Source organism: Trichosurus vulpecula, chromosome 1, assembly GCF_011100635.1.
Source record: "Trichosurus vulpecula isolate mTriVul1 chromosome 1, mTriVul1.pri, whole genome shotgun sequence".
Taxonomy (NCBI): Eukaryota; Metazoa; Chordata; class Mammalia; order Diprotodontia; family Phalangeridae; genus Trichosurus; species Trichosurus vulpecula.
The window spans coordinates 44,766,667-44,780,513 of record NC_050573.1 but is presented as its reverse complement, the minus strand read 5'-3'; the positions used below and the strand labels follow the sequence as shown (position 1 = coordinate 44,780,513).

The 13,847-nt window shown below is 41.2% G+C and overlaps 1 protein-coding gene across 1 annotated transcript in view; it reads right to left on the bottom strand.

The window, feature by feature from the left end:
• LOC118832025 (piwi-like protein 1) overlaps positions 1-9,870 on the bottom strand; it is a 51,685-nt gene extending 41,815 nt beyond the window's left edge. The window contains exons 1-3 of the mRNA XM_036739511.1: positions 9,768-9,870; positions 7,607-7,722; positions 6,773-6,881 (exon numbers count right to left, since the gene is read on the bottom strand). Of these exons, the coding sequence (XP_036595406.1) occupies positions 6,773-6,881; positions 7,607-7,722; positions 9,768-9,870 (328 nt within the window). The remainder of the gene's footprint in view (positions 1-6,772; positions 6,882-7,606; positions 7,723-9,767) is intronic.
• Positions 9,871-13,847: the final 3,977 nt, after the last annotated feature.

Genomic DNA, 13,847 nt, shown 5'->3' with positions numbered 1-13,847 from the left:
TCCTTTGCTGGATCCTCATCCAGGTCATGCTCTCTAGCTGTAGGTGTCCCACACGGTCCTGTCCTGGGCACTGTTCTATTTACTACTTCACTTGGTGATTTATGGATTTAATTACCACTTCTACACTGATGATTCTGAAATCTACCTATTTTTTCCTAATCTCTCTGCTGACCTCTAGTCTCTAACCTCCAACTGCCTTTGAGACATCCTGAACTGGATGTACCAGAGAAATCTTAAATTCACTCCGTCTAAAATGGAATTCATTATCTTTCCCTCAAACCACACTCCTCTCTACCTTCTTACTACCGTAGAGGGCAAACCATCCTCTTAGCCCTCAGGCTCACAACCTCAGTGTCATCCTGGCTTCCTCACCATCTCTCACCCCTCATATCCAAGCTGTTGCCAAGGCCTGTCAATTTCACCTTTTTAACAGCTCTCCAATACCCCCTTCTCTCCTCTGACACTGCCACCACTCTGGTGCAGCCCCCTTCAATTCATTTGTCACTTATTGCTGTAGCTTAATGGCAGGTCTGCCTGCCTCAACTATCTCTCCATTCCAACCCACCTTTAATTCGGCCACTAAAGTGATTTTCCTAAAGTGCAGGTCCAACTATGTCACCTCCCTAACTCAATAAACTCTCCACTGCCTCCAGGATAAAAAATACCAAGTCTTCTACTTTCTGTTCAAAGTCCTTAATAACCTAGCCCCTCTTACCTTTTCAGTCTTCTTACACCTTACATTCTCCACAACGCAGCCTCTGAAGCTGAGATGCAACTAAGTATAGATCACTTCTCTGCTGCTTGTGCTAATTTTGGCCTAACAATTAACCCTAAGAAAACACATGTGCTCCATCAGCCACCACCATACCATCCATACGTAGAACCATCAGTTACAGCAAATGGAGAAGTTCTGAATGCTGTGGATAAGTTCACTTACCTTGGTAGTGTACTTTCCAGGGACGTGCACATTGATAATGAGGTTGACGCACTCATTGCCAGAGCTAGCTCAGTGTTTGGGAGGCTCCAAAAGTATGGGAGAGAAGAGGCATTAGACTGATTACCAAACTGAAGGTCTATAGAGCTGTGGTGCTGACCTCATTGTTGTATGCCTGTGAAACCTGGACAGTCTACCAGCACCACGCCAGGAGACTGAATCGCTTCCATTTGAATTGTCTTAGGAAGATCCTGACGATCACCTGGCAGGATAAGGTACCAGACACTGATGTCCTTACTTGAACTCTGATAGGCTGGCCACGTTGTTCAAAGGCAAAACACACGCTTGCCAAAAAGACTATTTTATGGAAAACTCACACAGGGCAAGCGTTCACATAGTGGTAAGAAGAAGCAGTACAAGAACACTCTTGTGTCTCAAGAACTTTGGAATTGGGCAGCTAGGTGGCACAGTTGAGTAGAGCACCAGCCCTGGAGTCAGGAGGACCAGACATTTGACATACTTACTAGCTGTGTGACCTTGTGCGAGTCACTTAATCCCAGTTGCCCTGCCTTCCCCCCTCCAAAAAGAAAAAAAGAACTTTGGAATTGATTGTGTGACACAGGAGACATTGGCACAAGACCATTCAGCATGGTGTTCCCACATCAGAGAAAGTACTATGCCCTAAGAGCAAAACAAAACTGAACCAGCTCAAATGAAATGCAGGATGTGCAAATTTAGAGAATCCACCCCAAAAGTGGATATACTGGAGCATCTGTACCCCACCTGCGGAAGAGCATTCCGAGCTCATATTGGTCTGATCAGCCAGTTGGACACATTGAAATTTGACTCTAGCACAGTGATGTCATTTTGGCCTTCTTCAATCATGAAGAACCACCACCAAGCAACCAACCCCACATACTCTTCAATCCAGTAACACTGGCTTCCTTACTGTTCCATAAACAAGACACTCCGACCTAGGAGCTGTGAGCATTTTCTGTTCCCTGTGCTTGGAACGCACTCCCTCTTCATCTCTGACTTTTGGCTTCCCATCATCTATAAGATTTCCCAACCCTTCTTAATTTTAGTACCTGTTCTCTGTTCATAATTTCCAATTTAAACTGTATATAGTTTATTTGTGTAAAATGATTTGCTCTTTATCCCCCATTAGATTATGGGCTCCTTGAGAGTAGGGTCTTTTGCCTCTTGTTGTATCTCTAATACTTAGACCAGTGCCTAGCACATAGTAGACAGTTAATATATATTTATTGATTCTTGCAGAAAATCGTACTTCAGTTGTTTCTGACTCTACATGACCCCATTTGGGGTTTTCTTGGCAAAGATACTAGAATGGTTTGCCATTTCCTTCTCCTGCTCATTTTACAAATGAGGAAACTGAGACAACTTTGTTCAGTAGCATATGTGTAGGAGTGAGGCAAGGCTGAAGGAAGATTGGCTATACAAAAAGGAGCTAAAGAATTCAACAGAAGAGGACAGTGTAGAGTTAAACTGGTTCACCAAGGGGTCAAAACGGATAAGGGAGGAGAGTGTAACCAGTGCAGGAATGATAGACTCAGAATAAAAACTAAGAGGTCAAGGGATTGAGGGTTATGGTGGAAGAAGAAAAGGGTCTGGTATTGGTAGGCTGAGGGAGAGTTAGAAAGCCAATAAAAAGATTATGATTAGATAAGGGAATTCCAGAGTTCATGACCATGGAAGTGTGGTACATTTGTGGGTGATGGCAAGTTCCAAGGTGTAACTCTGTGTGTGTGTGTGTGTGTATGTGGGTGGGATACCTAAGGTGGGATAGAGAAGTAGGCCATAGGAAATGAGTCAACTGAGATGTTTAATTGTGTATCTATCTATCTGTATCTATTTATCTATATATATATAGCACTATATATATATGTATATATAGATATATGCTGAAGTCTCCTAGTATGAGGGCAGGAGTTGGAGAGGGGAGAGAGACTGGGATCCAGGCACTGAACTCACTGAGAAAGGAAGGGCAGTCAGTGTCCTGGAGGTCAGTAGATGATATTCACTAGAATCTTGATTAGGTGATAAATATGGATTGAATGAACCTCAAGGAAGATTACTGAGTGATGGTGTAGAAGGAATGCTTCTGAGTGACAATGGGGAACAAGGAGTGTCGCAACTTCCATATGATTAACAGTTAGCTGGGGGATGTTTGTGGAAGTTCATCCAGCGCTGGAAAAGGTGGCCAAAGAAAGCTATATTACCAGGAGGGTGCCAAATTTGAGCAAATACATGCAAGAATAACCAAGAAAGAAAAAAGCATAAAATGAAAACTAAAATTTATTAAGTATACCCGTTCCAGAGAAATCTTCAAAGGTATTAAGGTTATGATAGGAAAGGACCATCAGATTTAGCAACTGAGGTCACTGGCAAACTTAAAAAGAACAGTTTCAGTGTAATGGTGAACTAAGAAGGAAGATCAAAAGGACTGAGGAAAGAGAAATGAGGAAATTATGGGCAAAAGAGGTAGAAGGTTTTTTTCTAGGTTTGTGGTTTTGAAAGGGAAGAGAACTATGTCTAAAGTTTTAGTACATAGCAGGTCAAATGAAAGTTTAAAGATTAGTAGGCCAAAGGGAAAGAACAAGCAGATAAAAAGAGGTTGGAAATAAGAGGGAAAATGACATAAGGGGGCAAATAATATAGGCAGGTTAGAACTTGGTATAAGGGAAAACTTCAGCAAAATCTGAATGAACATTTGTGGGTTGATTTTTATTTATATATCACTTTGACCAGATTGCCCCGAGATCCTTTAAAACTCAGATCCCATAATGGTTGAAACATATTATGTTAAAAATAGGTTAGTAGTAACTCAAAATTTGATCCCTAAGATTTAAAGCGCCTTAAGCACACCTATTTGCCCAAAGGGGCACTTTTTGTTTCCCCAAAGCCTTGAAAGATAAAATAGACTACTAATGGTAAAAGGAGTTACTTCTTACTCAGGCCTTCCATTTCACCCCCTCACCTCTCCTGCTCAGCAAGGAACCCTATTCTCACACCTTATTGAGAAAATAAGATGTCAAATGCCATGAGAGTCTTTTGTCCACTCTACATCTCACAACCCCTTGACATAATCTATCATATTCTTCTCCTTTGCTTATTATGAAAGGCAGAGGGGAAGATACATTGTGTTCAAGGCCAACCCCTCTATTTGCAACCTCACTGCCACCCCCACTTTCTCCCACGATCAATGCTAATGATTCTCAGATCTACTCATCCTGTCCTAACCTCTGCTGACCTCCAATCTCACCATCTCAAACTGACCAATGGACATCTCAAAATAAATGTCCCTTAGTCACCTCAACATATCCAAAGTGAACTCATCCTTTCTCCCTAATGTTCCCTTCTTCCTAACCTCTTTATTACTGTTGGTTGTACCACCATCCTCCCAGTCATCCCAATTTACAACCTAGATATTATCTTTTGACTACCACTCTCTCTCACCCCACTTATGTCCAATCTGTTGCCAAAGCCTAGCAACTTTACCTTTGTAACATCTTTCACACATGCCCCCTTTTCTCCTTTGACACTGCTACCACCCTGGTACAGACCCTTATTACCTCAGCCTAAACTACTGCAAAAGCTTGCTGACAGATCCATCTACCTTAAGTCTCCCCATTCCAGTATATCCTCTACTCGGCCATCAAAGTGATCTTCCTAAGAGCAAGTCTAATGTCACTCTCCCTGCTTAGTAAAATCCAGTGGCTTCCTATCACCTCCAAAATCAAATATAAATCCCATTTGATATTCAAAGACTTTCAAAACATGCCTCTCTCCTCCACTCACCTTTTTATACCATTTACTTCCTCCCTTCCACATACTCTACAATCCAGTGACACTAACCTGGCTATTCCTCAAACAAGATACTCCAACTCTGGGCATTTTCATGGGCTGTCCTTCATTCCTGGAACTCTCCCTCCTCATCTCCACCTCCTAGCTTCCTTTAAGTCCAAGCTAAAATTATTCCTTTTATAGAAGCCTTTCCTGATTCTCCTTAATTTTAGTGTCTTCTACTGATTATCCTATCTATAGCTTGTTTGTACTTAGTAGCTTAGATGAATCCCCTGTTAGACTGTAAGTTCTTTGTGAACAGGTACTACCTTTTGCCTTTCTTTGTATCCCAGCACTTTGGTATACAGCCAGCTCCTGGCCGCCTCCACTTTTGTCTCAACCTCTTACAATCTAGAAGTTCTGACCGAATCACTCAATTGAGTGCCTGCTCCCTCCAAACTTATCAATGATCTATTAATTGTCAAAACCAAGAACTTTCTCTCAGTCCTCATCCTTCTTGATTTCTCTACAGCATTTTATGCTTTTGATCGCCCTCTCTTCCTGAATAGTCTATTTTCTCTGGATTTTCATGACACTGCTCTCTCTTGGCTCTCCTACCATCTGGTTCAACCCTGCTTTGCTGTATCACCATCAGTGTCCTTCCTCTTACCTCTAAAGGTTCTCTCCAGGACCTACATCTATTCTCCTTACACCCTCATTTGATTTCATAAATTCCCAAAGCTTCAATTATCTCAGATGACTCCTAGATCTATACATCCAGTCAATCTCTACCTTAAGCTTCAGTACCATATTGGCAGCTTCATGTCCCTTCCAACATTTCCAACTTAACATGTCTTAACTTTCCTATTCCTGTTGAGAATACCACCATCCATTCAGGCATTTAAGTTCAAAAAGATGGTCACCTTCAACTCTTCCATCTCTTTCCCTACTCATTCCCTTAACAATTTTTAAAATTCTACCTTAATATCTCACAACTGTTCCCTTCTTTCCATACCACAACCATTCTACTTAAGGCTCTCATCACATCTCACCTAGACTATTTTAACAGCCTCCAAATTAGCCTATTTCTCGCTACTCCAATCCATCCTCCACAGATCTGGCAAAGAAACATCCCTGAAGCATGAGTCTGACCATGTCACTCTACAGCATTCAAGAGTTTATTATTGCCTCTAAGGGGGTGGGAAACACATATCTATATCTATACGTATACATATGAGAAACACACACATTCATCCATTCCTATTCGGGCTTAAGGCCCTTCACCATTTGAATCCAGCCTACCTTCCAGATTCATTACATAGTTCCCCTTCAAGAACCTCAGTATAGTGAAAACTAACTCAGTACACAACATTCCATCTTGAACACACTTCCTCTTCACCTCCACTTAACGAATCCCTAACTCTCTTCAATGCTCAGTGCGTGTGCCACTCCTACATGAGGCCTATCCTAATCCCTCTAGCTGCTAGCTGCCATTCTGAAAACCACCATCTATATATATATATGTGTGTGTGTGTGTGTGTGTATGTGTATATGTGTATATATGTATATGTATATGTATGTATATGTATATATATACATATATATATATACACACACACATGTGTGTGTATGTATATATGTATTTAGTTATACAAGAACAGGTTGTTTCCCTGAAAGAATGTAAACTCCTTAAGGACAGTACTGTTTCATTTTTGTCTTTAAATCCCCAGCACTTGGCACAATTGTCTGAAACATAGTAGGAACTTAATAACAGTTTATAGATTAACAGTACAATCCTTATCTGGATATAGGAAAATTAGCTTCTGGCTGTCTTCTCACCACTGGAAATTTAAACTAACTTTCTAGGGCAGATGGTGTGTAACAGCAAATGGCTTTGAAATCAACCAAATATGATTAAATAATTTGATCCAGATGTAGTTGTCAGGGATTTTTGGCCTAGAGTTTCTATTTATATCTGTTACCAGCACAGAACTTTAACAAGAAGAATAACAGTCCCTTCTACACTCCTTTCACCTTGAGATTTTGTTGCTCCTAGTGCTCCTCTCTGTCGTCCACGCCCTACAAGTTCACCTTCAGAGGTTGGTTGCTGAGGTCTCGGCTTCAAATATCCAGGTTGCTGACTCTGAAGGTTTTTGTTGTTGTTGTTAGAGGGAAGAAGAACAATTAAAAGCATAACTTACACATGCAAGTAGAAGACAGAAGTGTACAATTAAGTACTATATTTTAAATGAACCTTTCAAGTTCATCTATTTTTTTATCTTCCAAATAAGCAAACATCCTATTCCACTAAAAAGGCTGATTCCCAAAAGAAAAGTCATTACATTGGTCCAAAGTTACAAAAAGCCTTTTAAAACTACTTTTGGATTTCATGACAAATCAATTTGGGGCAAGGGGATAGGAAAAAAAAATTTCCTAGAAGATTACAAAGTCCTCATTCTCAGTGCTTTATTTACATACACTGTCATTTGTACCTCATCCTACCTACCTACATCCTATGAGGTAGCTACTACAGGTATTGACCTCTTTATTTTGCAGATGAGGAACTAGAGGTCAATCAAGGTCTTTGCCCACTGTCCCAAAGTCAGTGTCAAAATCTGATCTCTTTTGGCTCCAAGTCCAAGGCTGTTTCCACTCCTTCAAGCCTCAATAGTAGATATAATAGGATAAGCTATAACTATGATAAGATACAGCACCTTAATCTTTTTTACCTTCAGCATGTGCCTCCCTTACATGGCAAAGTTTTCAGTCATTTTCAACAGACTACTAATTCACTGATTAATATTTGATCAACCTGACCTTCAATAATTAAGTCAGTATCTTCCCTAAGTAACTAAAGAACACACTTACTGCAACAGGTCCCACAAGTTGTGATGTCTCCTGACCTCGAGCCCTTCCTCTTGCTCTGGCTCGAGCGCGTCCACTCATTTTTTCTGAAAATGTGTAAATCTGAAATGTGCAATATGCTCTAAGTAACACTAATCAATTTGATTTTCCTTGACTTTGACTTAAGTTCTCTCTGTATTTGAAAAATTTTGTCAAAATAAACTCCCCCAAAGTCAAATTTTCTGAACACAAAAAATAAAGTAGGTTGGTATAAATGCTCTAAATTTTTCATGAGTGACCAAGCATGAAAATGTACCTTGGAAAACTTACCCTAAAATGTTTTTCAAACTAAATTTACAACATGATTCTTTGCCATAACTAATTTAATTTTTCGAGCAGAATCCTGCCAGTCATTGATTTCAACCTATTAACATGTCTCTTTACTTAAACCAAAATTTCATTATCAATACATACTTTTCCATTTTTTCAACTATTCCTCCATTGAGTATATCTAGTTGAAGGAAAGCTGTGGTTTGGAGTTTACCTTGCCAATGTTACAAAAATGACTAGTCTAGATGTTAAATGTATACAAAGGCTTAATTTTAACCTGAGGTTTGGCATCTACGTGATTTGAGGGGTGGGGAAGGACGGGTGGCAGGAAGTCAGTTTATTAAGGAGGAAGAGAGAAAGGGAGACCTCGGTGCTTGCATTTCAGCTATCTTTATTGACCTAAAGTACTACATTATGCTGTGTGTAATAAGTTTGGGGGAATTTTTCTTGGGCTGTTTACCAGAAGTCCATGTGTATTCTGGAAGAAAAAAAAAAGCATATGAACTTTAAAAAGCGATTTACATATTGGTTACATAATTTCCAGTCCTGAAGTAAGTTCGTGCCTGTGTCGAAAATAGTTTTACGCTTAATAAAAGTGTCTTATTGGGCAAAGCACATCAAATCCTTAGAAAACAATAGTACAGAGGTCACTGCATGCTCTCCACTTTACTGTTCGACCTAGTGTGAACTGAGCATTTAAGAAACTTAACAGTGAAATTTATTCAAGTAAAGGAGGGCTTTGAATATCTGGATTAGGAGAATAGGCTGAAAAACTGATAACACACACCTTATCTGTTTAGCCAGGTGGGGAAAGATCACCATTCCTAAAGCCTGCTGAAAAGAGATCAGCTGCGCTTAAAAAAAAAAAAAAAAAGCCAAAACCCTTCTTTGGCACCTCCTGGAGAGAGCACACGGAGACCAGCATTCTGACCGAGAGAAAACTAACTCAAGATTTTTGGGGAAGCAAAGATGCCCAGTCTCTACTTCGTCGGGGTTATAAAAACGAATAGCAACAAACAACAGTAACCTTCGGTTTCAGTGAGGCAGCCCTCCTTTTCCTTGGCTGCGAAGAAACGTCTACCCCTAAGTTGCTTCCCAATTAGGGCTCAAGGATTTCCAGAACCCATCTCGAGACCTTCCCAAATGTCTCTATTACAAGACAGTGGGGGCGACCCATCCTCCTCTAGACCACCCCCTCCAAGTATCCCCGTTACTGGGGCATTACCATAGGTGGCAAACCATTCTCACCAGCAGAAGTCCCTCTCCGCCACACTCCTTAATCGCCTTCCACGGTGGACGCCACTTGACACGCCCCCAACACCCACCCGCTGCTGGAGCAACAACGGCTGACTGCCCCCCGACCCCGAGCCCCAACGGTTATAGTTTATAGCCGCTAGCCTGCGGTCAGCGCGATCCCTCCGCAGCCAGCTTCCGGCCTCCCACTCCCCAGGACACAATGGGCTACTTCCCCAGTCTTCCCTTGGGAAAATCTTCCTAGTGACCCCTACTTTGTAAACTAGTCCTGGAACTCCAGAACTTAACCTACTGGACAGACAGAGGAAGGGAGAACATGGATCTCCTTTTCTGGGCGGAGGGGTCAGAAACTAAGGTTAATGAAGACCAGTGCCCTTAAAAGCACGTGGCGAAAGCCCGAGGCCGTCGCCCAGCCCCGCCCACCATCCCCGCGGACACTTCGGCCCCATGGTCTGCCCAGGGGTGTATGCAAGTTCTGCGAGCATCCTTTAGGGCGTGGGTGGAGCGCGGCTCAAGCTCGGGAATAAAGTGACCAAGGGGCTCGATTTTGGTCAGAGCAGAGCTGGGCCATGCGGACATTTGTGAGTTGCAAGGGAGCTACCCTCATCTCGATAAGGGAAGGTAGACGACCCTTGCCAGTGACGGGACTGATGTGACCCGATCCTTCCAAGACCTGCAAATCCCATCGAGTCAGGACTGTCCATGTCCAGGCGGGGGTTAAAAGCCTCCCGGGTGCAGAGATTGAGGAGGCTCGCTGGTCTCGCTAGGAACCACGGGCAGCGTCTGACCAGGACTATGCACGTTCTAGAGACGCAGGAAAAGCTTGCTAGTTTCCCCCGAACCTCGGGGGGCGTTTGTCTCTACGGGTCAAGTGGCGGGGTGGGGGTGGGGATGGGGGTGGGAAGAACTCGTTCTCCCCAGGTTGTGGGAGGCTTTTTTTTTTTTTTTTTTGGAGCCAGCTGGCGTCTGTCTGGAGGTAAGTCGGCTAGGTTCCTAGTACTTGACATGACCAACTTTTCACAAGGGAGCACGTGCACCAGGGAAACTGCCTGCAATTGCGCTTGAGGTCTTTGAGGGAATTAGACTAGATGGTTTCTAAGGTGCCTTCCAGCCCTAAATCCTATGGTCCTATGAAATAGCTACTACTAATAATGATACATACCAGGCACAACAATTCTCCTCCACCTGTGCACCCACCCCCTTTCTCCAAGCCTGTGAGCTCTCTTGAGTGTAGAGCAAGGCTTCATTCTTCAGGGTAGCCCTTAAGGGCTTGCCCCTTAGTAAGGCTTCATTGAATTTGCAAGTTCCCTGGAGGCTGAGAGCAGCAAATGTATTGAATGGCCCCTGACTATTGTCATAGTTTAGTATAGAAAAGTGTTGTTTCCAAAAGGAAGAATATTATCTTGTTACCTTGCAATGACCAGCGACAGAAGAATTGTTCAACTGTGGGTTGGGAAGAATCTAGTCCTTCCTAGTTCACTCTTCTCTCCGGTCAGGGGGGGAAATGGTGTAGAAGGTAGTAATCAGCATGGTAAAAAGCATGGCCTTGGTTTCTGTTCTGTTCCTAACAAGCTGTGTGGCTTTGTCTTTGTTCAGTCCCACTCTTCATAATCCCTTTTGGGATTTTCTTAGCAAAGATACTGGAATGGTTTGCCATTTCTTTCTCTAGCTCATTTTGCAGATGAGGAAACTGAAACAGGTTTAAGTGACTTGCCCATGCAGTTAGCAGGTTTACTGAGGCCAGATTTTAATTCCAGACCCAGGTCTCTATTTACTGCCCCACCTAGCTGCTGACCATTTGGAGAACACCCTTGGATAGAGTGAAGAAGGAAAGATGAATGATAGGAGATTGTCATCTGAGAGGAGAATTTCAGAATTTTGAATAATAGAGGCAGAACACATGGGCAGAGTGCCAGATTAGACTATCTCCTATTATGCACTATAATTATAAGTAAATGAAGAGATAGACTAGATTATCTCTAAGGTTTCTTTGAGCTCTAGACCCTGAGCCTTACTCAATTCTTTAGCACTGACTATGTTACTGCTATGGAAGATGTAATGTCTGTACATTAGCAAAGACAATGAAAGGTGCAATGCGCAATACTTGTCCAGATAAATAGATTTTTCAGAGAGGGATGGTTTTGTTTCTTAGCAAGAAAGAGTATCTCTCTTTGTTTGTAAGCTCCAGCATCCCCTTTTACAGAGTATTCTTTGAGATGAAAAAGATGTTCTGGGATATTGCCAACAGATGGAGCAATGAAACAAGAAATAAAGTTGTACTATATAATCTCATGGACTAAAAAATTCCACAAATATACAGGTGAATGCAAGCATTGTCGGTTTTATGTTTCAGTGTTGCTAGTTCCTCTTCCCTTTTTTGCTATTTTTTACACAAAATTGACATTTTTCATTGTTTTCAGGTTACAATTTCTTTCTTTTAAAAAAAATAGTTTATTTTTAGTTTTCAACATGTAGTTCCACAAGCTTTTAAGTTTTAAATTTTCTCCACCTCTCTTCCCCCCCCCCCACCAAGACAGTGTACAATCTGATATAGGCTCTACATATACATTCATATTAAAATATTTTCACGTTAGTCATGTTGTAAAGAAGAATTAGAAACAATGGGATTAACCATGAGAAAGAAGAAACAAAACAAAACAACAAAAGAAAAGAAAAGGAGAAAAAATAATGTGCTTCAATCTGCATTCTGATTCCGTAGTTCTTTCTCTGGATGTAGATAGCATTTTCTATCATGAGCCTTTTGAAGTTGTTTTAGAACCTGGCGTCGCTGAGAAGAGCTAAGGCATTCATAGTTGATCATCACACATTGTGGCTGTAACTGCGTACAATGTTCTCGTGGTTCTGCTTACCTCATTCAGCATCAGTACATATATGTCTTTCCAGGTTTTTCTGAAGTCCTCCGGCTCATCATTTCTTATAGCACAATAGTACTCCCTTACATTTATATACCACAACTTGTTCAGCCATTCCCCAATTAATGGGCATCTCCTCAATTTCCAATTCTTTGCCACCACATGAAGAACTGCTATAAATATTTTTGTACATGTGGGTACTTTTCCCACTTTTATGATCCTCTGTGATTTTTAAAGGTATTTACATGAAGGCAGCTTCTGATTTTGGTGGAGACACTTATTAATATTACTAATGGTCTGTGATCTCAGTCAGAAACATTTATGTTGTAAGTAAAAATCTGTTGTTGATAGTTTGTGTTCATATATCTCTTTAATGTTTGTATGGATTATTTGATTTAATTTGATGGTTATAGAAGCTGGTGCAAATAAAAATTACTTATAAATGTTACAAAATTTAAAAGTAAAAAATAAAGGAGAGATATTCTGATTTTATTTTAAGTTCCTCTATTGATGATCCCATTGAAACCCTAATTCTAATTGGCTAGATTCCTTTCATTCAAAATCTCAAAGATACCTAGATACATTATCTCCTTATGTACAGGAACACACAGTCATAGTGAATTTGTCAGCTGAACCATGGTAAAAGAATAGAAAATCAGGAAGATTAGTATGAAGATACTGAATTTAACATTTTAACAATAGTCCCTTTTTCTCTCCTGGGATTCACCTTGTAATAATTATTCGAAAAGGTCATCTAAGAGGACCATTCAGCACTTAATACAATTCCTGGCTCACAATAGGAACTTATATTTTATCGAATTGATCTAGAGGCAGATAGTATAATGGAAAGAGCATTGGCTCTGCCAGTCGGAGGACGTAGGTTCAAATCCTGCCTCTGATGCCCACCAACCCGTATGACCTTGAGAAATCACTTCAGTACCCTGATCCTCAGTTTCCTCATCTTGCGGGTGTGTGGTTTGAACTAGATGTCTCCCCTTGTTTCTGATTCTATGACTATTACTACTGGAACTACCTGCTTTTCCAGACCAGGACTTGTCCCCCACCTCCCGTTTCCCCCCCCCCCCACCACCACCTGGTCCTAGTCTTTCTGCTCCCTAGACGCCAAGAGGCACCAGAGGACTCAACCCCAATTGCCACTAAGCCCTGGAAGCTAAATCCCATCCCTACACCCTCCCTGAAGTGACTACCCCACTCCAACCCTCACAGTCACTGCTCATTTCCCAACTATCATTAACCAAGGACCCTGGCCATTATTCCTACCCTGTCATTACTCCCAAAGGTCTACTCTACAACTTTGCCCTCCAGACTCCTGGGTCTTTCCATCTGTCCTGCAACTGAACCCTCCTATGTATGCTGTTTTACCTAATTGTAATGTAAGCTCCATGAGAGCAGGTATTATTTAATTTTTAGTTACTTTCAGTTTTGTTGATGTATTTTGTTTTTATACAACATATATTTACAGACTACTATCACTCTGTGAGAGGTCTCTTTTAGCAAAGTAAAAAGTTAGGTGAAACTAATAATACAGTGACCTTATCTGAAAGTGCATGCAACATTTCACATCTGTAGCACCCACTACTTCTTTACTTTAAAAAGAATTAACTATTCTATTTTCTCTCCCCCTCAATCCTCCCCATTGAAAAAGAAAATAAAAGAAAAAACAAATTTAATAAATATGCATAGTCAAAGAAAATTTCCACAATGACTATATACAAAATTCTAAGCCTAAATCCATCACCTCTCTGTAAGGAATATCATGTTTCATCTTTAGACCTTTGGAATCATAA